The 26,250-nt window shown below is 40.6% G+C and overlaps 1 protein-coding gene across 1 annotated transcript in view; it reads right to left on the reverse strand.

Moving 5' to 3' along the window:
• Positions 1-26,250, reverse strand: part of grik3 (glutamate ionotropic receptor kainate type subunit 3) — a 100,012-nt gene that overhangs the window by 19,215 nt on the left and 54,547 nt on the right. Inside the window, exons 9-11 of the mRNA XM_083550222.1 lie at positions 21,258-21,371; positions 17,143-17,346; positions 9,870-10,093 (exon numbers count right to left, since the gene is read on the reverse strand). Of these exons, the coding sequence (XP_083406348.1) occupies positions 9,870-10,093; positions 17,143-17,346; positions 21,258-21,371 (542 nt within the window). The remainder of the gene's footprint in view (positions 1-9,869; positions 10,094-17,142; positions 17,347-21,257; positions 21,372-26,250) is intronic.

Raw genomic sequence — 26,250 nt, forward strand, 5'->3', positions numbered from 1 at the left:
TGTAACTTTTGTGTACATCTAGTATGCAGTCACCTAGTGTATCTCTAATCTCCTACACCAACAGTGGCAAAACTTGTATATGTGCCTTACTTTATGCACAGGTGCACTGCATGTTACATGTTTTGTCCATTTGCCTCCCGTTAAAGTTAAAGTTTACATAAAGCATACAAATGCATTTTTTGCTGTTTAAACAAATGTGTGCTTTTTGGTTACAAATTTGTGGAACAAATCTTTGGTAACAGCTTGGGAAGGCCCAATTTGAAGTAAGGCTAGCATGGAAACACAACATATTTTGGGAATTAAAACTTGCCCAATAATAATTGGCCCAAACTGTTCCCAACAGTAGTGGTCATATATCCACATAATGTACCTTTGCCAATAAAATGTATTTGTATGGGACATTTGTTCTTTCAGTTGTTTGTTTGTTCATCCGTCCACCTGTCCACCCATCCATCTGTTCATTCATTCGTTTTCAGTAACTGATTTATCCCTTGAAACTTTTCCCATTAACAATGGGTGCAAGGTTTGAAGGATTACCCCAGAGATAAAATGCTAGATTATTGCAGGGTACCATGCACACACACATTCCCACTTATAGGAAATTTTGGCGAGACAAATCAACAAACCTGCATGTTTTGTACGCTGGAGGAATCAGAGAGCATTAAGGATACCCAAACTGACACATGAAGTGCCTTGATAGTTTATATTGAGCATACCATACACACTGAATATGTAAAACTATGCCTAGAGAACACTTGTGCAACTGTGTGTATACAATTATCTACAAGAAAAGAAAAATGGCATTTGTGCAAAGAATATTAAAGAAGAAACAAAAGACTTGTGTTTGTACACAGAGTATTGTTGTGCATATTAATCTTGGCTGTGTGTGATCCACATTAAGCAGAAATTATGGTTTTAAGTATGTCAGGACAGGGTTACACACCTGTATCTCTGGATTCCAACAAAGTATTTTTTTCTTGTCTAAAGACACCTGACTCAGCCAGTTAAATACCAGGTTTAGTATGTGCATTTGAGTAGGAAAATCACTGTGGGGCCACAGGACTGAAGTTGTTGCACCTTGCTGTAGAATTTATTCAAATGCATATTTAAGAGATCTAATAATAATAATTTATTGACTGTTATGCATATGTGGTACTTTCAGAATTTCCGAGTGTTTATTAATGAGATGGGGCCCTTGAATCCACACAAACTTTAGGTAGTGTCCTTGTTGTTGGGTACCTAATATCCTTTTTGGAGTCCTGTTGCTCACAATAATGCCATAATAGGCAAGTGTGCTCATTATGTCTCTATAATGAACCCCCGTGGCTAAAGTATACTTTAATATACTTTGTCTATCCAAAAACAGGAGACTTAAGTGCTACACCTAAACTGTAGCACAGTTAAGGCAGATGACTGCTTTGGCAGATCAATCTATTAGACTATACTATATATTATCTTTAGAGGAAATCTGGTACAATTTTATTAATTTTGAAAACTCATTTTCAAAACACACTGAGAGCAATTTAATTACTTCCATGTGTGTGGTTTTTTTTTTTTTTTTTTAGTTCTGATGCAGCTGATCCACAAAAGTTTTTTGTAGTGACAAATAAAACATAGATAATATATCAGTTACATAAAAAATTATCAGTTACATTAAATACTGGATGTTTTGTCAAAGATCTCTGAAGACATCACTGTAAAAACAAATAATTCACTGTGTGCATGCCCATAACTTAAAGGTTTTTTTGTTATTAAAATACATACAGTACAATGAAAATTGATTGACATACAGAAATATGGATACAGAAAGTGTAGGACGACCAATAAAATGGAAATAATAGTTACATAATGAAATACTGAATTAAAGATGATTGTAATAAAAAATGTAAGTGTGAGCAAGGTTACTTAGATAATGAATTTTAGCAAGCATATTGTTACGCACGGACGAGGCGGAAAGCGGAGCTGTGCAAAACCAGGGTTTTAATGACAGATGATGTAAAGTCCAATGAGCACTCACACAACCAGAACAGAAACCCGGAGCGAAGCGGCGAAAGCAAAATGGCTGTATCGAAAGTAGCGTGTCGAAATAGCAAGCAAAACTGGCAGCAGAAAGGGAATCGTAGAGCTGACAGCTTGAGTCCATAAGGGCAATAACGGACGGTGTTGGTGGGAAGCGAAGCTGCTTATATGGGAGGGAGTCTGATAGAAGTCAGGTGCGCCGAGTTAGTAATCAGGCGAGAAGCTCCGTGTTGGCGGGGCATGTGCGGGCGGGAGTGCAGGGTGCTCCCTGACACCACCCCCTCCCCCAGGGGAGGCACCAGACGCCCGAGCCCTGCGACGAGGCCTACCCCTGCCCCGGGGCGCCGGGCGATGCGGGTGAGCCGCGTGGAACTTCACCAACAGCGCCGGGTCCAGGATGTCCTGCCGAGCCACCCATGAGCGTTCCTCCGGACCGTATCCCTCCCAGTCGATCAGGTACTCAAGGCGACCCCCGCGCCGTCGTGAGTCCAATACCTCGCGCACCGCGTAGACCCCTGGCTGGTCTAAGATATCCGGCTGGACGGACGCGTCGGGGCCACCTAGAGAGGGAGAGAGAGACGGACGGTGAGGCTTCAGCAGAGACACATGGAATGTCGGGTGGATACGGTACCTGGGCCGGAGCTCCAAACGGTAAGTCACCTCGTTGACCTGCCGGGCGATCTTGAACGGGCCCACAAAGCGGGGGCACAGCTTGCGGCAGGGGAGCCTGAGACGTAGGTCCCGGGTGGAAAGCCATACCCGGTCACCCGGCCGGAAACGGGGCGCCTCCAGCCAACGGGCGTCGGCGTGCCGTCGTGTGTTCCGCACTGCCCTCCGGAGTTGTGTGTGCGCCGACTCCCAGACCCGGTTGCTCTCCCGAAACCATGCGTCCACGGCGGGTACATCACTGGGCTCGTCGGACCAAGGGAAGAGAGGTGGCTGGAAACCCAGCGTACACTGGAAGGGCGTAAGCCCCGTCGCGTCTTGGCGAAGCGAGTTTTGGGCGTACTCAGCCCATGGCAGAAAGCGACACCAGCTCTCCTGGTCCTGGCTGCAATACACCCGAAGATACTGGCTGAGCTCCTAAATCTTCCTTTCCGCCTGCCCGTTGGTCTGGGGATGGTAACTGGAGGAAAAGCTGACTGAGACCCCTAGGAGACGAAAGAAAGACCCTCCAGACCCGTGACGTAAATTGCGGTCCTCGGTCCGAGACGATCTCCTCTGGGAGGCCGAAGGTGCAAAAGACTTGGTGGAACAGGGCCTCGGCGGTCTCCAGGGCGGTCGGCAGGCCCTTCAGGGGGATGAAGCGACAGCCTTTTGAGAACCGGTCCACTACCACCAGGATACAAGTGTTCCCTTCGGAGCGGTGGAGATCGGTGACAAAGTCGATACCCAGGTGGGACCAAGGACGTTGCGGGACCGGGAGTGGCACCAACCTGCCCATGGGTAGGCGACGCGGTACCTTGGCCATGGCGCATGTGGGGCACCCTTGGACGAAGCGAGCGACCTCCCTCGTCATACCGGGCCACCAATACCGGGCTTGAACTAGCTGGAGGGTGCGTTTCTCGCCGGGGTGGCCTGCCCCTAACCCTTCGTGGACCGATTGGACTAACTCCCGTCGACATGCGGTCGGCACATACACCTTTCCCTCGGGGCACCCCTCCGGGCTCGGTTCTTGGAGCGTGGCCGTGCGGATGTCCTCATCTAAGTCCCAGATGATCGGCCCCATGATGAGATCGGGCGGAAGGATGGGGACCGGGTCCCCGGGCTCGTCGGGCCCGAACAGGCGGGAGAGGGCGTCCGCCTTGCCGTTTTGGGCCCCCGCTCGATAGGTGACCTGGAAGCGGAAGCGGGTGAAGAACAGGGCCCAACAAGCCTGCCTGGGGTTCAATCTTCGGGCCTCCCACAGGTACTGGAGGTTCTTATGATCGGTGATGACAGTGAAAGGGTGCTCAGCGCCCTCCAACCAGTGCATCCATTCCCCTAGGGCGAGTTTGATGGCCAGGAGCTCCCGTTCCCGATGTCATAAATCTGTTCTGCCGGAGTGAGTTTGTGGGAGTAATACGCACACGGGTGGAGCGTTGGAGGGGAGCCCGTCCGTTGAGAGAGGGTCGCCCCTACCCCTGTCGAGGAAGCGTCCACCTCTATGACAAAGGGATGTGTGGGATCCGGGTGGCGAAGGACGGGGGGCGTGGCAGAAGCGCTCGCGGAGCTCGTCGAAAGCCTTCTGAGCCTCACGGGTCCAGCCGAGGGCGCGTGCCTTTCCCCGGAGAAGAGAGGTGAGGGGAGCGGTGATCTGGCTGTAGCCCTGGATGAACCTACGGTAAAAGTTGGCAAAGCCCAAAAAGCGTTGGAGCTCCTTGATGGTGGTCGGAACGGGCCAGTCCCACACTGCTTGGACCTTCCCTTCGTCCATCTGAATCCCCTGGGAGCTAATGATGTAACCAAGGAACCGGGTCTGAGGGCGATGGAACTCGCATTTGGAGAGATTCAAGTACAGATGATGTGAACGGAGCGCTCCTAGGACTTGTTTCATGTGGTCCAGGTGTTCCTCCAGAGTCCGTGAGTATATGAGGATGTCATCGATGTAAACCATCACGAACATCTGGAGGTATGGTCGGAACACTTCGTTCATGAACCCCTGGAACACGGCCGGGGAGATGGAAAGGCCGTACGGCATGACCCGGTACTCGTAGTGTCCCGAGGGCGTGATGAAGGCCGTCTTCCACTCGTCCCCCTTCCTGATGCGCACCAGATTGTAGGCGCTCCGTAGGTCGAGCTTGGAGAAGACCCGCGCCTCCCGTAGCTCCTCCAGGGCCGCCGGAACGAGCGGCAGGGGATAAGGAAGGGGAACGATCTGGGAATTCAGCTGTCGGAAATCAATGCAGGGCCGGAGACCACCGTCCTTTTTCCCCACAAAGAAGAAGCTGGAGGCCGCCGGAGAAGTGGAAGGGGCGATGAACCCCTGACGGAGGGCCTGTGCGATGTATTTCTCCATCGCCTTGTGTTCAGGGGCTGACAGGGGGTAGATCCGGCCCTTGGGTAGCTTCGCCCCCGGAGGCAAGTCAATAGCACAGTCCCAAGGCCGGTGAGGAGGAAGACGGGTGGCGGCCTGTGCACTGAAAACGTCCTTGTAGGCCCGATACGCTTCAGGGAGCTCAACCTGGGTGTTTGTGGTCGCTGCCTCCACCTGGGTGGCACCCACGATGGCCCGCGGGATCCTGGAGGGAAGTCCGGAGAGGCAGTGCTGGAGGCAGTGAGGGCTCCACTCCAGGATGTCGCACGGGTCCCAGGAACACCTCGGCGCGTGTTGTTGAAGCCAGGGTCTTCCCAGGATCACGCTGACAGTGGAGTCCTCATACACCATGAACCTGATCTCCTCCTGGTGGAACAGTCCGACCTGTAGTGTGATCGCCGGGGCACAATACTTCACCCAGCCTCTCCCCAGCGGGCGCCCCTGGATGGTTTGCACGGCTAAGTCCTGGGAGCCCCTCTCTCGGCGGAGCTTAGATAACGGAGAGATTTCAGTAGGAAACGGGACTGAACTCACCGAGGCACGAGATGGGCGAGTGGGGCAGCCGGCGATGAAATGACCCGGCTTCCCGCAGTACAGACATCTACCCGTGGCCAAGCGGTTGTTTCGCTCTCTCTGGGTCAGCCTCTGGGTTCCGAGCTGCATGGGTTCGTCCCCTGAAGCCGTAGGCGCTGAACGTTGCATGACGGGAAATGACGACGTGGGCAATGGTGGCGAGCTCCGGCATGCCGCCAAACGCTGTGCGAGGCCGATGGATTTCTGTATGAAATCTTCCAATCCCACCGAATCCTCGTGAATGACCATCGCCTGCTTTATTTCAGGAGCCAAACCCTGCCGATAAATACCGAGCAGCGCTGACTCGTTCCAGCCACAAGATGCCGCCAGAGTGCGAAAACGGAGGCTGTAATCGGTGATGGAATCCTCACCCTGGCGCAACCCGAGCAGCTAATCCGTAGTGGAGAGGACTCCGGGGGAGGTACTGAACACTTCCCGGAAGTGCGCGGTGAATGCCGTGTAGGAATACACCACCGGTCCTGCGGCTTCCCAGAGAGATTGGGCCCAGGCTAACGCCTTCCCGGAAAGCAAGGAGATGATGAACACAATCTTTGCTCGAGCGGTGGGGAAACGCTGCGGCTGCATCTCTATGAAGAGATCCACTTGCATCAAAAACCCGCGGCATTCAGATGGTTCGCCGGAGAAAGTAGAGGGAAACGCCATTGGAACGTAGGCGGCCGCGGGTGCGGGGTTAGCGGCACTATCCCGTACCGTGTCCGATGTGGCGCCGGCGTGTGCGTCCATCTCCAGGTGAGGGGCGGCTCTCTCTCTCTCCCCTTTGTTGTCGGTCCGTTATTCTGTTACGCACGGACGAGGCGGAAAGCGGAGCTGTGCAAAACCAGGGTTTTAATGACAGATGATGTAAAGTCCAATGAGCACTCACACAACCAGAACAGAAACCCGGAGCGAAGCGGCGAAAGCAAAAGGGCTGTATCTAAAGTAGCGTGTCGAAATAGCAAGCAAAACTGGCAGCAGAAAGGGAATCGTAGAGCTGACAGCTTGAGTCCATAAGGGCAATAACGGACGGTGTTGGTGGGAAGCGAAGCTGCTTATATGGGAGGGAGTCTGATAGAAGTCAGGTGCGCCGAGTTAGTAATCAGGCGAGAAGCTCCGTGTTGGCGGGGCATGTGCGGGCGGGAGTGCAGGGTGCTCCCTGACACATATAACTGGAAGAAGTTGACTGGAGACTGAGGATGAGGTATAATTATATAGAATCATTTTCTTTGCAGTCAGTTTCTTATTTCAGACTTATAGAAACTGACTAAAAGCAATTCTAAAACTTGTTTCAGTTAATAATAGCATATGGTTTTGGTTGTCTAGTAGGTTTAGTTTTAAAGCTTATACTGTGTTCTAGCAAATGCTTTGTATGATTAGCATATAAAATGTTTTTAATTGTTTAATGTGTTGGAAAGACATCAGTTACAGATAACTATCTAACCAGCTGAGAGAAATATTAGTTTGTAGAATAGCCTAATTCGAGATAAATAAAAACTTTATTTTATTTAAGATTATTCTTTTTTGAGCATTTTCTCAAATGTCTATAGCATATCTTATGCTCTTCAGACAAAGTAGGAACTCATGATTTAATGTGAGAGCACAGTACATTGTAATAACCTTTGACCTAAAATACAGAGTAAGGCAAAGAAGAGGGTTTGGTTGAGTGTGAGCTTGATGGAGGAATACAGCCTTTATAGCAGGAGAATACATTATGCTAAAGCATTTGCTTCATTTTTCTTTTGGTCCATGACTTTGTTTAGCAAATGCCCTCGTGGTTTTAAATGGTGTGTTGAGAGGCAGCACTTACATGAGTAATAGTCAAGAACATAGCCTTTTGCATCAGTCCCCTCTATCGTTTTCTCTCCTGAAGCCTATTAAAATGCTGTTTGTCGATTTACACAAAGAATGCATTTTGCTGTTATGAAAGAAATAACACTTCCCTATCAAGCAATGCTAACACTGGAAAACACAACATATTTTTGAGACATAAGGACAAATTCAGTTTAAGTGTGCATACTATCGTCAAAATTTGTATCATGTCACTGACTTTATAGAAAACCCTGCGGAGCAATTAGATTTATATCCTGTAGATGTTATGTATGCAAAGTGCTCCATAGACATGTTATATTTACAAGACAGCACACATTAATTTAAACTTTTTTTAAAATACAAAAAATACAAAAAGTTACGAGATGACAGCAAATTATACACAAATTGTGCATTACTATTTTGCAGTTTCATTTCAATACATCCATTCAATTTTAAACTAAAATGTACACATGGAAAAAAAGCATATTTTCATGGTCTTTCCAGGACCCTGTATATAATAGCTAATTTTTTTTTTAATTATTAAAAAAGCATTTGTCATTTGTCCTCCTTCCATGCCTCTATGCAGTATGCAGTATGCAGCTGATCTCAGAAAATTGAAACTTGGGGCAATGTGCAGGTATTTTAGCAGATAAGGGCAAAGGAAGGCTGAGAGGGGACATGTCCATTATTCCACTATTGCTGGAGCGTAAGTGCTTATCCACACTAGTGAGATATTGAAGTCTTAAATTTTAATCTGTATTCCATGGCCATTTTTAATCTTTTTTTTTTCGTCAAATGTATATTTACTGGCGCTCTGCAGGGATGAACTCCACCACTCCTAAGTTGTGTTCTTAAAATGATCTTCAGAGCTCAGTTTCTTTTCAATTACTTGTATTTTTTTTCATTACCCATTTCTGTGTGGGTTTCCTCTACGTTTTTTAGTTTCCTCAAACCCCTACCATGCTCAGGCCCTGGCTATGCTAAAGGTGTGAAGTGAGTGTGTTCACTTGGTATCCATGAGTCAGTGTGAATGTGTGTGCATGCCTGGTAGCCTGCAATGTACTGGCATCCCATCTGGCATGAATTCATCCACCGTGCACCCACTGTTTGCTCGGATATGCTCTGGATTCACCACAACCAAATACAAATTACATAAATATATAAGGATAACTAATAAATTGTGCACCACCAGTGCTTCTTAGAATGTCTATTAAATGTTTGTTTGGTTTTTTTTGTAAAAAAAAGAATGCATTTATTTGCAAATCTTGTAAACCTTTATTTTATTCACGATGGAACATTGAAATCATACCAAATGTATTCCAGAGGACACAGAGTCTAGAGTTTCCTAAAATAGTTTAGAATTTCAATTCGCATGACCACAGAACAGTTTTCCATTTTGCCTCAGTCCATTGGAAACAAGCTTTGGTAAAGAGAATACTGCAGCATTTCAGGATCATGTTCATTTGTGGCTTCTTCTTTGCACGATAAAGCTTTAACCTGTATTTGTGTGTGGCACGGGGAACTGTTTTCATAGTCAGTGAATTCTGAAGAAGCCCATGCAGTGATTTTCAGTACAGAATCAATCTAGTATATTTTGAATGCGGAGCCAACTAAAAGCACAAAGATCCCAATTTTTTCTTTCCTTTTTACTTTCCTTTAAATGGTAAATTTTCTTAGTTTAAATATGTTATGTTCTATTGTAAGCAAATATATGGGTTTAAAATTTGCAAATCATGCATTATGTTTCCTATTTACATTTTACACAGTGTCTTTTAAACTTTTAAATTGGGTACCGTATGTATGTATGTATGTATGTATGTATGTATGTATGTATGTATGTATGTATGTATGTATGTATGTATGCATGTATGCATGTATGTATGTAGCTGTTAGTGAAGCAATACTCCTCTAGCATTAGTCTTTTAAATAATTGTAAATTAATGTTACAGCATTACCTTCTGCTACAACCTTTTCCTGTTTTAGATTTGCTTAAAGAAAATAAGTGACTCTGGTTTTAGAAAATGTCTCACAGTGCTGCAGTATTCATGGCAGGTTACTGGCTGAAAATTGAGACTATTGGCTATTTAATAGGTAAGAAGATGAAAGAAATGCACTCCTGCTAAAACTATATTTACAGCTTTTCAGAAGAGTACTGAAAGGAAGACAGAAAAGGAGCTGATGAGAGCAGCTGCCTCGTCTTGAAACTTGCAGTCCAGCCAAACACTCATTTCCTACAAAATTAACTCAAGCACTGCTCAATGAGTCAGCAACAATGGTCACTCTGGTGTGTGGGTGTTTCGGCACATCCATTTCCTGAGCAATTCACCACAGAGAAAGATTTACACATTAGGTTGGTTCTCGTGTATTCAAACCTCTACCTTCCACTAAGGTATTTAAAGTGATTATGATGAATACATTCCAAATGAAGTCTGCTACTGATCTAGATTTTACTTACCTGGCAATGACAAACAGTACACAGCTAACACCCAGATAGGCCAGCAGGATATAGACCCAGATATCAGGGGTCATGGGTTTGAGGAAGGAGAAGAAACCGGTATTAGTATTGTTTGGTCGGCGGTACAGGATGCTGATCCCAGTGTTCAGGAATGGCTTGGAGAAGTCAATCACTTTTTCTCTCACAAAGGTAATTGTAAGAGGAGCTACAGCCAAATCTGCTCTCTAAGGGGAAGAAAGACAAGAAAGATCTGTGAAAGATCCACTACACTTAAAAAAATAAAGACTGTAAAAATGTCCTTGAAAGTGATGAAGTCTTTAAATTCAATTGCATTTAATATAATTGATTGTCTAACCCACTTAAAAATATTCATGAAAACTTTAAAATGGTGTGTAATATGCTTTCCCTGAAAGTTTGCATTATACTGTATGATACATTATATATATATATATATATATATATATATATATATATATATATATATATATATATATATATATATATATATATATATATATATATATATATATATATATATAATGTTTTATACAGTATAATGCAGATGTCATTATTATTGTGCAATTTACATAATTATATAGTACTGTTTGCAATATCTGCATTGAATAAGCAAACATCTGTGTATTCTGTGTACGAACAAAGCATCAGCAAATCTGTCCCCAAAGGCTATCACAGTCAGGCTTGCCAAGGTGATTCAACTGATGTGTTGAATGGCCTAGTTTCTTCGCACCAACTATTGCTTTTTCTTGCCGTCTATAAATTGCAGGCGCATGGACCCGTTCAGTGGCACGTGTCTGGCTGCATATTTAGAAGGTCACCATTTACATCGCCTCGCCCTGCTTCCCTCTCTCCTGGGTTGGACAGGAGGTTAATGAAACCAGCTGCTTGGTTCACGCTTCACTGCTTCCTTCCCCCTAACATGATGGAATCACAGAAGAGTTCAGACCTCCTCCTACCACAGCACGAAGGAAGTAGTGCGAGACTTGCTTGCACAAAATATTGCATTAGAAACATTTGAAAATGAACCATTTTCATTATAGGGGACATTTTTTCCCATTACAGAAGTACTACAATTTGATTGTTCCTCTATCTTGCCTCTATTTGACATTTCAATTCACAGCAATGGCCTCGTGTGGAGCATGGAATTCATTTGCTGTCATTGTGGTATTTCACTTCCCTGTTCCTCAATGTTTTGGTTGCAGCCATTTAAAGTGGCTATACAGCTGTATGCAGTAGTCTGGATTAGCAAACCCTTTTTTACCACAGTGGTAGGTAAATACCGGCCAACCATCCGGAAAGAGTCAGAATAGACACAGGAAGTATGTGAGAGAAACTATACATAGCTAAGTCAAAATAGTGAGCCTAGTAAGAACTCATTCAATATTTAAATGAAATACACATTTGTTTCCATTATTAGTTAGGCTTACCACTGCTATCTAACCAATCCTGCTGTTAATGCAGCTGACCAGAATGCAGGCCTGCTAGGTTGTCACTTGAGACACTATGCGTGCTGTGCTAATACAAGATATGATCTACACAGCATAATCACTTCCAGTAATATCCCTTGGAAATTCACATCTCTGAGTGTAATTTGAATTGAAAGCACAAAATTATTTGTAAAAGTGCATTTCTGCAGATCCTTGCATCCAATGAAGGGTAATGTCAATATGATCAATAATAATCCTTAATAATTCTCTATTGTTTTCATGGTACCAATTTTACAAGAAAAATGAGTGCAAGACATGAGACTCTAAATGAGTAACCTTTCGATGATTATTTGAGATAATGATCCAGGCAATATCTAAAAACAACAAAAAAATAATTATTAAATGATATTCCAAAGGAGAATCCAACCACTATAAAAAATCCTGTTCAAAAAAATCCTGCTGGTTTGTAACCTCCAAGTGCAAAGGTTAATTAATGAGACTTATACAACTAATATGCTAAGCCAGACATTAATACTGTTATGGCATCATTATGAAGATCTAATTTAACAAGGCTTTGTGTTGCTACTTTGCACCTTACACACCATCTTCTTTGGCTTGTAGTGGGCTTTGTGATAATGAGCTAAAGAATAAGCAAGCGGGTAAGTCCTACATAGTACAAAAGATTATTTACACAACATCACACCACCTCTGTATTATTCTTTTTTATTTCACATTCCTAAACAAAGTCTTCTGGTTACGTATGTAACCCTGGTTCCCTGAGGGAATGAGATGCTGCACCAACCAACCAACTTTATAAATGCTTCTGCGTTGTCCATACTCTAAATCACGTTTGTAATCCATTTAATGGAAAGTGCAGCATCACCGGTGGAGTGACATCACGACCAAGAAGCTATAAAAAGCGAATGGAGTGAAGCCGACAATAGCATCTGTAAAAGAGAAGGAAGTGCTGCAGGGATGCTGGTAGTGTGGCATGGAGAATCAGCGTCTCATTCCCCCAGGGAACCAGGGTTACATACAAATGGGGGCACAGCTAGTCCGAAGGACAGATGGGCCAGAAGTGGCACTGAGGTCAAGGTTATAAAACCTAATGAAGGTCAGCAGGGTGGACCAGCCTGAAGTGTTGCAGATGTCATGGAGTGAGATTCCAGAGGACCAAGCCAGAGGCTGCCACACTCCAGGTCGAGTGTGCTCTGAACCCAAAAGGAGCAGGGCGACCAGAAGACTCGTAAGAGGATGCATCGATAATCCACCTGCTTAGAGTGTACTTGTTAGCAGGGAGGCCTCTCCTCGGAGTGCCATAGCAGATAAACAACTAATCTGACTTCTTTCACAAACTTGTCCTGTGGATGCAAGAGTTCAGCGCTTGCACCGGACACAGCTGGTTGAGCTTCTCCTGGTCTGGGGCCTGAAAAGGAGGAGGATAGAATGACTAGAGTCTGATAGGTCATGGGGTGACTGAGGGCCCCTTAGGTATGTAACCCGTTCTGGGGAACAGAAAGGCACTGGCAATGCCTGAAGTAAACTCCAGAAAAGAGGGGGCCACTAAGAGGGCCTGTAAATCCTCTACTACCCTGAAGCACTTAGTGTGGCAGGGTAAACGGACCAGGTCCCTGGGGGTGCCGGGGCAGGGCAGGCACCATGTAATGAGGTACAACATGCCCTTTCCCAGCAGGGTCCCAAGAACGTCCTATGTCAGGACTTTTTGGACGAAGCAATCTTATTGGAAAATGACAGTCCTCAGATCTGCCAGCTTTCAGGACTTCAGCCCAGAGCGTTGCACAGGATCCCTTACAGGGGGAGTGTGAGTGGCGATCTGTACCTATCGATGATGGGAGGTGCTGGGTTGCGGTTGGGGCTGTGCCTGCCGAGCACAGCCTGAGAGCTAAGTGGGAGAACTGCTGAAATGCCACAGACTGTTTCTTGGCCTCTTGAAATCGGTTGACTGCTGTATTTACGGAGTTGGCGAACAGGCCAGTCGGCGTTAGAGGGGCGTATTGGAGAGATCCGATAAGGTAAGCCATAAGTACCTTTCAGTAGAAGCTAGGGCGGCCATAGAGTAGCCAACAGCCAGAGCGGTCTCTTTAGTGTTCCTGAGAGTAAACCATCTTTACCCACCAGCGCTGACATATTATGCAAGGACTTGGTGGCCAATGCCTGGGTCTTAAGGATGATGCCACCACAGGAGAGAGATAGCTGGCCAGCATCTGGTCAAGCCGGGGCATCGACCCATAACCACATTATCTAAGCCCCATAACGTTGAAGTACAACACCACCTTAAGGCTAAAGAAGTGGGACGAATATGGCCTCGCCCAGTACCTGGACATCTCAGTGTGCAGGTCGGGAAAGGACAACAGAGTGTGACGTGGAGGTTGTGGAGCAGGCTGCAAAAAGCGTTCAGTCAGTCTTGCTGGACGAAACGCTCTCTGCTCATCAGCCAGCTAAGACAGATCTAGCTTGACGACAGCTCGAGCCACAACCTCTATGAGCTCCTCCACTCTGACTTGCAAAGCGCAGTTCCCCTCCTCAGCGGAAGAGAGGTGGAGCTGAATGCTCTCGTCGCATGGGAAAGAAACCGGCGAAAGGCATGCGAACGAGTGCTGGACCTGGCAGGAGAGGCAGGAAAAAAGGGACAAGCCCATCTTTAAGCCCTCTGCGAGGTCCATTTATGAGCCCCAGGAACTAGCATGCTGCTCCGCCTCAGCGGGAGCGAGGCGAGAACCGCGAGGAGGGTGCCTACCGGGAGTGTAGCATCCGCATGGACATGGGAGAACAATGTGCACAGTCGGCTCCCTCAAGAACTGACTTCACAGAGCCATGTGATTTTTATATGCTTTTAATAGCTACCTGGTAATGATGTCACCCCACCGGTGATGCCGCGCTTTCCATTGAACAGATTACACATGTAATTCAGAGTGTGGACAACGTGGAAGCGTTTCCAAAGCGTTGTTGACGCAACTCGAGTTCCTGAAAGGGAACTCCATGTTTTTTAGGAAAAAGGACATATCCTTTTGGTAAAATTAAGAGGATGGTTTATAGTCAAAGTTACAGTGTTTTCTCCGTATTTGCTGTGTGTGTCTGTGTGTGTGTGAGAGAGACATTTTTTGTCACTGTCAATACGGTTTTCTGTGCGACAGGATGTGGTGACCTATAAAGATGAGGAAAGAGGTCTGACTTATTTTAATGAACCTACAAGAGTGTAATATGGATAAATAAATGTGCCGGGCTAGGGTGCTTTGTAATTCACTAATGAAAGTATGATTTATGTGAGCTTGTAGAATGCCAGTTTGAATGCATAGCCCCATGCCTTAGTGCCACTTTATTATCAAGTAATAAAAACAGCCTAAACAGTTTGCTTGTTGTCTTCATTAGAGCTATGAATCCTTGCATGCAGGTCACTAGTGCGCATTGCATGCACTTAGTGAGTGCAAAACTTAAAATAATGAAAAGTGTCACCCGAATGTACTTGATGAATATAAATCGAGCTGATGAATACATCTGACAGCCTCCATTAATAATGGTTCTCTTCTTTTGCATGGGTGTCATGAGCAAGGACCCTCAAACCACACAGTGCTGCTTCTAAAATGAGAAGTATGTGTATTTGTACGGCCAAATGGCAAGTGGTTTATTGATGGTTTGTTTAATGATGCTTATAATTCTGTGGAGGGCCCTTCTCAATCCATTATCAATCAAGCAGCTAATGAAAATCATGGAAAGCTACTCCAGAGTTATTGGTCATAAACAGGGTCCAAAATCTACCTTCTACTTTAGGGTAAAACTAGCAAAAAATTATGTACATCACTGTTTCGTTTTCTGTCTTATTTTGATTTAACTGACATCCTCCTTATGCAACTTGAGTTTCATTTCCTTAGTTGGGAAATTATTCTGATCAACTAATCTTTGTAGACAGCAGTGAGAAGCGCACTCAGCCATGAAATAGAGCACGTAAAAATACACACAACACCTCTCAAGTCTTCTGATAATGACAAATAATACTCAGATGCATTGTCAGAATTATAAAGATGAAAATTTTGGAAAAGGGACTTTTGCTTATAAAAAAATCTGTTTATTTTATCATTCAATAGATGTTATATACGTAGCTTAAAAAACTGTTGACTATTTTTCTTGTGCTTAATTTTTATTAATTCCTGTGATGAGCAATGAGAATGCTATAAGCACCCCAATTCTAGTTATGGGGATTTTAAAATCATCAGACGCTGTCCATTCTGTATGCTTATTTATGGTTCGATTGCAATTTAATTCCTTTAAATTTATGCTGAAGTCCCAATAGTGGACACAGACTAACACACACACACACACACACACACACACACACACACACACACACACACACACACACACCTATACCTTTGTCTGCACCAGCAATAATGTCTTTGTTCCCTCAAGGTGACTGTTATCAGACCGGATCTGGCCAAAGCGCATGGGATGATTAAGTGCTGCAGCAGTAGCTCACCTCTCTCAGCCCTTCCAACACCCTGCCGTCGACTCCCACCTTATGACTTCGTCCACTAAATGCCATTTAAGCTATTATATCTCTCCTGTGTAAAATCTGGGAAAGTGAGGGAAAGGAGAGACACTTCACAAATGCCAAACCAGTAGTGCCTAAATAAATGTAATAAATAAATAAGAATGGTAAGGTGTGGTCCTCTTTAACAGTGGCCATCTTAATTTAAACTTCTGGTTTACAGAGAAGTGTCTGGTCCTTTTGCACCCACTCCTTTATAACTTGCTGATGTATGACCCAGGAACCTGCATGTCCTATTGGACAGTTTCTTTGCCTTTGAACTCCACAGCTTTGTAACTTTTAAGTTTTATTTACTGAAATAAATGGCAAAACCACAGTATGGTTGAATCAGAAAACATGCATACATTTTGGCATTGGTCTGAAAGTATTTTTGACTGTAACAGATCCTAAGCAATAGGTTTGTATCAATGATCTAGTTATCATTCCTATAGAAACAGGTCATTCGCAAAGTTAAAATTTATTGCAGATGTTTCTGGGTTTTTTAGTGATGTGTAACATTCAGTAGGTTTCCAGAGCAGGGTGACCCCAGAGAGTCTTCAGGACTGTTTGTGCTTTCTAGTATCTCAGTCACATGACAAGCTGACATTTTGGCAATGTCACTGTCTCATTTTCACACTTCAGAGGTGAGAAAAAGAGGGACTACTGACGAAATGACTGGTTATGTCTGCTATAACAAATATTAACTTGTCTTGTGGACATTCCCTAACAACCAAAAAATATACAATAAAAAAGTAAATACATGTGTGATTTAATTAATAAATAAAATATTATGGGTTGAATAGCAATCTCTAAGCCATGCTGCTATACAAAAGCAATCCACACCTCACCCAGGTGTGGATTGCTTTTATATAGCAGCATTATTGACGTGGCTTTAAGTCATATGTAATTATTTACTTAAAATGTTATCTGGGATACTGGGATACTGAAACTGAATTAACAGATGAAAGAGAATGTGACTAAAAGTCATTTATGTGATTAAAATTAAAATAGAAAAAGTCATTCCTTCATGCGTACAAGATCTAATTAAATATAATTATTATTTTATAATATACATATAATAGAGTTCTTTTATTTTGCTTCTCATAGGTAAAAAATGACTTCTAAGTATATAATACACTTTTGTTGTACGTTTGACACATTCATATTCTATAGAACCACACAATGAAATTTATTGCAAGATGTGTGTGTATTGAATGTGGTATCGCTCCACATTTGTCAAAGAGTGCTACAAGTGTCAATGAAGCGAAACTCAACTTATACTTACATGCTCCATAAGCTCTCTTATGATGCCATTCCATTGGCCCTTGTCATCCTGAAAGCCATATTTCCCATCAGGCACCAAACGGATCTCATAAGAAAATCCCAGAATACCCGCCAGTTCCTTCAGGAGGTCAATGCAGAAGCCCTCAAAGCGGTCATTTCCAACAAGTGCTTTGTCAGACTTTTTAAGCATGACATATGGCTCCTCCTGAGCAGATACAAAACAACAAATGAAAAGCAATGGTTAGGTCAGCTTTTTCTCTCACTGGCAAGCACACATGCTTAAATGAGAGAAAATAAACACACCTGAATGCACCACAGGGAGCTACAGAAAAATCAAAGACGATATGCATTTACATAATTTCGTTCCATAATTTGCAGCTCTGTCACTTTAAAATTGATTTGTAGTTTTCATTTTTTAAACTTTGTAAAAATCCACACTAAAGTGTGTGCATGTGTATGTGTGCTTAATTTGCTACTGAACATTTTCATTATAGTTTGTAATTCTAAAATGTATAATTATGGTAGTCATTCTTTGAGAAAAAGTTTCATTTTATAAGACACTGGCACAACATATACATTGTTTGGACTTTATACAAATATAAGGTTTGGCAAATCACACTTTTAAAACACTTAAAACACATCATATTATGCTTTTAAACACATTTACAAGGGCACACCTTAATAAATATTATTTTTTTTATTTTTTTCAAGCTAGTTTCAGAATAGTAAAACTAAATTCATTGTAAAGTTTGATATATATATATATATATATATATATATATATATATATATATATATATATATATATATGTATGTATATATATATATATATATATATATATATATATATATATATATATATATATATATATATATATATATATATATATATATATATATATATATATATATATATTGGTTCAGTTCACAAGAAGAGACTCATGTAGTTTATAGAGTCCTGAATCTTTATAGCTGTGTAATACTTCACCAGAAGCTCATTATTTGGGTCGTATAAATCCTTGATTAGGAACAGAATGTTGCAATGAAAATGAACATGCTCATAATGTCATCAACAATGTTACTGATGATTAGTAGGAGGGTTTCAGAAAAATGACTCGTGTGGAGAAATTACAATATAAGCTTTGTAAAGTATGAGGAGTTCATCTTTGTCATGACTTAATGGGTGACATTGTTTTACTTTGATATTTGTTTCCTTTATGACTGCATAGACCAGCTATTCAAAAACTCGTAGTGAGCCTTTTTTTCCATTTTCCTCAGTGTGACCATAAGCTAGCTCTCACAGCATTTTTACACTTGAGCAGGAATGGGGAAAAAATCCACATGTTCCTACAATAACACCACGGCTGTCACTAGATAAGAGTGATACTTCTCATCTATTGACAGAAAAATTTTATGAATACAAAAGTCTGTCTTATACTGTATAAATGTAAAAGCAGATACTAGGCCACTTTTTTTTTTTTAGCAAGAAACAAAAATTTATTAAAAATACAAAGTTTGGTATGGTGTTCTTTTGATTATGTGATAATTTGTGTTTTTTTGCACATAACTTACTACATTATACCTTTTGGAATTGGTATATTGGTATATTTGATTCCAATTATATATTTTTTTTATATTTTGCCACATGGCTTGGATGTAGCCACCCTACCTAAAAAAGCCTAGACGTGAAGAATGTAAAAGATTGATGTCATATGCCGAATAATCAGTACATCTCAGATATTTCTACAGCTCCTTTAATGTTGCTGTAGGTCTCTTGGCAGTTTTTGTCATGTCCTTTTATACATTTTGAAGAGATGTCTTGTTCTTGGTGATGCCACTGAGATGTTCCATTTTCTCCATTTGTTGATGAAGCCCTTTATGATGTTTCATGGTGCACCTACTGTTTTGGTATCTTTTTATACCTCTCTGCTGATCGATTCCTTTAAACAAGAATAAAATGCATGCTCTATAAGTTTTTTTTTTTTAGATCATTACTTCAGCAAGCAGATTTAACCAGGAAGATGTAAAGAAAAGCCCTCAGAAACAGCTGATCTCTATTTTACATTATTTTATTTATTAGATTCATTTAATTAAGGACAGCTGTATGATAATTACTGTAGAACATGAGATACTGAACAGAGCCAGGTCTCGAATTATATATGTGGCTAATAAAGATCTGTTATGACTTATTTTTTATCTGTTTTTTTTATTTTATTTTTTTTTATTGATTGATTTACAACAGAAAACCTGCCATTTCAGCAGAATTGTGCACACGTTTTATATTGGTGAGTTGCAATTTCTTTATGACTTATAATGTCTACTTATGGTGGATATTGTTTAGAATATTTGTCAGTGTGTTTGCTCTGGAAGGATTTTATTTGCTTATGAACAATTTCTAAATTAAGACGTTGTATTATTGAAACTAATGCATTGTTAACTAAATAATAGCTAATGAGTTCTTGACTATAATAGAATTTATTTTAAAACTGAAGTCAGCCAACTCCAAGGAAACTTGTATAAGTTGTCCAATTATCTTGATCAAAAAGTTTCTGTGTTGCAGAAAAAAGGAATTACCATCTGTTCTCTGCATCCTAATATGTGAAATTCCCCAAGGTTTGGACTCATATCAAAACTGAAAGCTGCTTTTTTTTTTTTGCTCTGCCTCTTTCTTTCTTTCTTTCTTTCTTTCTTTCTTTCTTTCTTTCTTTCTTTCTTTCTTTCTTTCTTTCTTTCTTTCTTTCTTTCTTTCTTTCTTTCTTTCTTTCTCTTTCTGTGCATGGGATTTCTCAATAATAAGGGGTAGGGAGAACAACAACACTTATAGCCAATGGAGCGAAAACACTGTGTGTGAGGAAGCGCCATCAAATATCTTAATCTCCTTTCAGAGAATCAATTCTCAGTCAATAAATGCCAGGTGTCTTATTTGTATGTTGGTGAGCCAAAATTATATTATCTGTCGTGTTTTGCGTCCACTAGTTTAATGCTGCTTCATTTCAGATATGATGTGGTTTTACTTCCTGGCTAAAAATAAAAATTTGGACATCATGTAAATGGTAAAAAAAAAGGCAAAAAGTGTGTAATAAAAAGACCTAGGTAAACACACTTTAGCTTCATTTGTAAAAAAAAAAAAATAATAATAATAATAATAATAATAATAATATTTTATGTACTGAAGCATATTTAAAGCAATATTTAGAGCATAATTTTTTTTTTCATTTGAAAAGCAGAGATACCTAAATCTAATATCATCAAATCTTAAGATTTTGCATGATAAATATGGAACCCCCAGGACCCATAAGCAAATCAATGGTCATATACATTACTTTAATTGTTACACACATTTTCTATCTATTTCCTTTTAGTTACTAACTCCAGACCTCCCTCTCTCTCTATCTCTCTATTGCTGCCTTATGTAATGCCAGTGCTGGATTGGACATACTACTACTAAATACTATGACATACATATCTGTCCACTATTTCTTTTTGATGCCCCTGCTTGGAGTTTTTACACCTGAGATTCATTTGCATGTCCTTGAAATAGTTTATGCTCAAGATTCACCTTTTTTTCTGTAGACAATCATACCAGAATCTTGTACCTATCACATTTGCTGTAATCATTAAATCTACAATGTTTAACCTTTCAACGCAGTGGTGTATAATGTAGTATACAGCTGTGGGAGCGCTATAATCTCACTATACAGTGTCACTTGTAATGGAATGAAGTGGAATTTTTGGACAGTTATCTTTAAGCAAAGCTCATTACAAATGTCTATCGAAGAATATTAATATTTCAATAATAAAAATGTTAAGCTTTTAAGATTTTTTTCAAATTGTAATTTTAAGCATTTTGAACAGAAAGGGACATCATGCTCTTAATAAAGAAATTCTACAAGGCCAGTTAGATCTTTATGTGCAATGCAGTAGTTTAATACTTACTTTTGCTGTCTACATTTTTGATGGAAAGATTATATCAACTGCCAGCAGAAAGAGAGCGAGACCGAGAGAGAGAGAGAGAGAGAGAGAGAGAGAGAGAGAGAGAGAGAGAGAGAGAGAGAGAGAGAATGAAAGAGAACTGAAATAGTGGGGAATTTGCTTTCACTGCTTATGTGACCTTACCAGTATTGTGGTGATGACCAGCGAGCGGTTGGAGAGTGAGTCAGTGATGTTCATGCCATTCCTCTTAGGGAGTTCTGTGATGTTCAGGCCTCCTGAAGCACTCCACTTTCCCACCTGCAGAAGATGAAAATTGTGTAGTCTGAGTGCACTGCACTTGCCTGTGCAATTCTTATGTTCCCAATAGCTCACAGTGCTGCATTAGTGGGACCTGCTGAGGTCATCCAATGGCATTAGCTGATTGCTTATGTCACCTATATGATATAAGGTCAGGAGGAGGCATTATAAGGAGGCAGGTCCTGCAAACTGGCCAGAGAAGGAGCAAAGGCAATTGCTTTACAATTCAGTTTCTGAAGAGAAAATTGTCAACAGAAGGTAGAAATTACTGATGCATCCATTACACATTGATAACACTGTTTGTTTGTCTTTAAGAAAGATTGCTTTGCAATTTGTCTATAATCCTCTTTTAATGAATGCAACTCTTACTTCCTAAGTCAACTACACAGGTGTAGATTAATAGCAATCTAAATGAAAATGCTTTCTTAAGTTTGTAAACAGACTCTAGAACACTTATTTTGTAAAGCAAGACTTGACAAATGAACTCTAATCAGTAATTAGTTCAAGATGTAAAATGCCATTAAAATGTTATGTTATTAATTTTATTAATTTTTTTTATTTCATGTTTACTCTGAAAGTTTCAAATTAATGTCAGTTCAGGTTTTGTCTATCACATTCCTCTTATTTTCTTTTGACACTGTTTACTAGTAATTAAAATTCATAAAGTTAGATAGGGATAATACTTAAGTGATTAGACCTACTAATACATAACATAAGCATAACAAAACAAGCATTTTTATACATTGTGTTACTTTGAACTTAAATAGTTGCATAAAAAAAAATACATATTTCGACCATATATATGACAAAATAGTCATTATACAGTACATCTCATTGGTTTCTTACTCTCTCATCCAGCCAATAGCTGTAAACCACAGATTAATCTAATAAATGTTTTACTGTGTATGTATCCAATCAATGAAAAAAAAAAAGAGAGAATGGTGCCAGTTTGTCATCTGCATTAACCAATCCATGCTACACAATATAGTTAATGTTACATATACAGTATTACTTCTGATTAATTAATTGGCAAGCTGCATAGCCATAATGCAGCACATGTAGAGATTTATTTTGCAGAGTAGTGGATAAAACATGACTGCTTAATTTTCTTATTAAAACATTGACTTATAATTTAACACTTTAAATTTAAAGGTAGCAAATTGTTTTGCCTACACTTGAATACATTTGAGGCTGGAGAGCTAGAATTTTAATTAAGTATTATTTTGACACTGCATCAGTACTTTTTCCACTCTTCTGCATAAAGCAGATCCAAAATGTTTATGCTTATTAGCTTGCTAACTGCCATCTCGACAAAAGCAGAAGCCTTTAACAAAGCAATCCAGGCCAATATTTGTGAAGTGGGTCTATTGTAACCTGCTGTTTTAAAACTATTTGAAATTTGTTGACTATTTCATGTCACTAACCAGAAGTTTATTCATCTGCTTGCAATCATATAGGTCTATATGATTGCAAGCAGATAAATAAACTTCTGGTTAGTGACATGAAATAGTTTCAAAGCTATCCTGTAAGCTATCCTGAGAGAAATTAGATGTGAGTTGCATGTAAGATCACTTGGAAGACCAACAAAAAAGAGATTATGGAGTGTACATCTGCACCTGAAGTACAATTGATGGAATTTATTTGTCACTTAATAGCATGGCTTGTTTGCACATGCAGCTATCAATAGAACAATTTTGAATTTGCATACTAGTGTGCTAAATGGTACGTGACAAATTTACACCAACAGCTGTTACTTCATAACGTATGGAGTAGTCTACTATCTATAAATGGATGTGGTTAAATAATAAATAATACATTTCAAAGTAGCAGACAAATTGAAGGGTGACGCAAAACTCAAACATGACAGCAGATAACGGTTAGGTAAGTGCCATATAATGAACTAAACTTATAATAAAAACACAAAAGCTTGTTCTATTTTTCTTGCTGTACCATCCTTATTGTACTAACTCTAACAGGATTTTTGCTTGACAGCATTTGTAGACCCTGACCTAATTGTTCCAGCATGAGCATTAGACTGCAATTTGCTCTGGTTAAGACAAATGCTTTAAAAATAAATGTGAAGGATAATCATGACCTGGTCTATGTTCAAAATCAAAAACAAGACAAGCAGATACACTTAGCCTATATTTATTATAAAGTTACACTAATAGTCCAGGTTATTTAAAGTGAATAGTGTAAGTGCAAACAGGTGAGCTTCATTAGTATTGAGGTTAATAAGAGCTGGAGGTCATGTGATGAGGTTGTGGGCTGGGGAGACGTGTACGTAATGCTGAGTGGCTGAACTGAATCAATTCCACATTTTTAAATATTTCTCTAGATTGTAACAATATTTTTAGTGCCACTGAATTGACTGGACCACAATTGCTGACAGATGTAGTGGGAAAAAAAACACACAAAAACATGAATTGGTGTTTGTAAATATTTCTTTGCTTAAAGTGCCCTATTTATATTTATTTAGTAAAATAAAAAAAGGAATTGTATTTCCCTCATAACTACTTGCTTCTGTGTATACAATTCTCAGAGTGAGAAGATCTATCTTTTGCCTCAAGGAGCAGTTTACTCATTTTAAATTTAGATGATGCTCTTAATAGTTTGGTAGTGTGTAGCATGATGTGTTTATTCACCATGGTATTTTTTTGACTTAACGTTTTGTCATTTGCAATTATTTCAAAACCATTTTAGGGCAATTTAATACAGTACGAGTTTCAACTGAAAGAGAGGTGTAAATGCAAGAAGACAGAGAAATAATGCACAGACTCAGATGCTTTAAAGTAGAAACAGACAATATTTTTATGTGGCTATATCTATGCCTTACATAACTCAAAGCCTTTCACCACCAGCTGAGCAGAAATTCAAGAAATCTGAAGAAATTCAAGAAAATGTATTCAAATTCACTGGATATGTTTCAGAGCAAGGCTGAGTCTGTCTGAAGTTGTACTTGGGAATGTTTACGGCTAATTAAAACACATAGGCACATCCAGTTACAAGACTAACAGGAATGATTTGCTCTGCATACAAATGTCTGCCATAAGCTACTGCCTTCAGCTCAACAATCTGAACAAATAAAATGTTTCGAGAAGCATTTTCCCTTTAGCAGGCAACAGAAGCTGTACATATTTTGAAACTGCACTTGAACAAATCATTAGTGTGGATGGGCCCGTGGCTGTCAACATTTATCCCTGCCTACACATGTGTAGCTGTAACGCTGCTCTCCACCTTCCTGGATCAACAGAGCACATGTCATCCTTGACACTGTTTATATTCTGGAAGCCAAGTTGAGCTGGATTCATTCAAAGTCACATATGCACATCATAAATGATGCCATAAAGACCATATAGTGCTGTCTGCCTGAGATATTTTGATTTGACATGCATGTTAGTTAAAGAGCATGAAGAGTCGAATGACTTGCACAAGCATTGCACTTGTGTTCGAACATGTCACGAGTGCAAAGTGATTCAAATTAAACTCCAATTCATTATGAGTGATTATCCACTGGAGTTAAACGTACTTACCAAAAGAAGGATGGTTCATCAGCTCGAACTCACTAAAGATGATATACAGCAAACACCCCACCTCGAAACTTGTAATTCCAGTATGAGATCAAATGTGGGCTAATATTCAATTAAAAGGGATTACATTTCAAGTCCCTTCCTCCAGTATCAAAAAGATTTAAGGCTTAGCTATTCTATTCTTATTTTGCTTTGGTGGTATGATTGAATTTATGAATTGAAGAAAACAAAATGTAATCTTATAGCTAAAAGGTATGCTTGTAGGAATTATAATGGCTAATTTATATATATAACATGCTAATATATAGTATGGCTAAGTATGTTCTCTTGGTCTTGGCTTGGTCTGGATATATATATATATATATATATATATATATATATATATATATATATATATATATATATATATATATATATATATATATATATATATATATATATATATAGAGGGCATACTTAGCCATGCTATATATTAGCATGTTATATATGCTCTCTTGGTCTCTTGGCCATGGATAGCTGTATCATCATTAGTATTTTAATGCGAATAGGGCAGAAGCGTTTCTGTTGTGTTACTCACTAGCCAACAGTTCAGTTTTATTTACAAATTAGAAAACTTCTCTGAAATTAAGAACCAGCCTAATGAAGTACCAGCTAGGCCTTAAACAATCTAGTTTCTGATATATCTTTACAAATGAAAAAGCTTAGTATAATGAAACTCAAGACTGCAGTGAAAAAGGAAGAACCCTATTAGTTAATATGAGAGTAAATATTTGAATGGGTTTTAAAAACTAGAGAGACCTAAGAAATTGCAAAAACATACACTATTGTTCAAAAAAGGGCAATTAAAAAATGGCAAATATTAATAATCTTAGGAGACTAACTGCCATCCTGGGAAGCTCTGCTAGACATGTCTCGGTGGGTCCTGCGTACTGTAGACAGAGGCTATACGATTTAGTTCGGGTCTCGTCTGCCCTGGTTCGACAGAGTGTGTCCCACCCTGGTGGGAACCGTGCAGGATCTGGTCATAGAAGAAGAAGTAAACACTCCAAAGAAGGCCATTGAGGTGGTCCCTCCATCTGACAGAGAGTCCGAGTGTTGTAGAGCCGGTACTTCATAGTTCCCAAAAAGGACAGAGGTTTGCGTCATATTTAAGATCTACATCAACTGAACCGATCACTAATGAGACTCAATGTTCAAGATGCTGACCCTCAAGCAAGTGGTGTCTCAGATCAGATTCAAGGACTGCTTTGTAATGATCGATCTAAAGGATGCATACTTTCAGGTATCCATCTTTTCTTCTCACAGGAAGTTCCTGAGGTTCACTTTTGGGGCAGAAGCATACCAATATT

The sequence above is a fragment of the Silurus aristotelis genome (assembly GCF_946808225.1).
Source record: "Silurus aristotelis genome assembly, chromosome: 1".
Lineage (NCBI taxonomy): Eukaryota > Metazoa > Chordata > Actinopteri > Siluriformes > Siluridae > Silurus > Silurus aristotelis.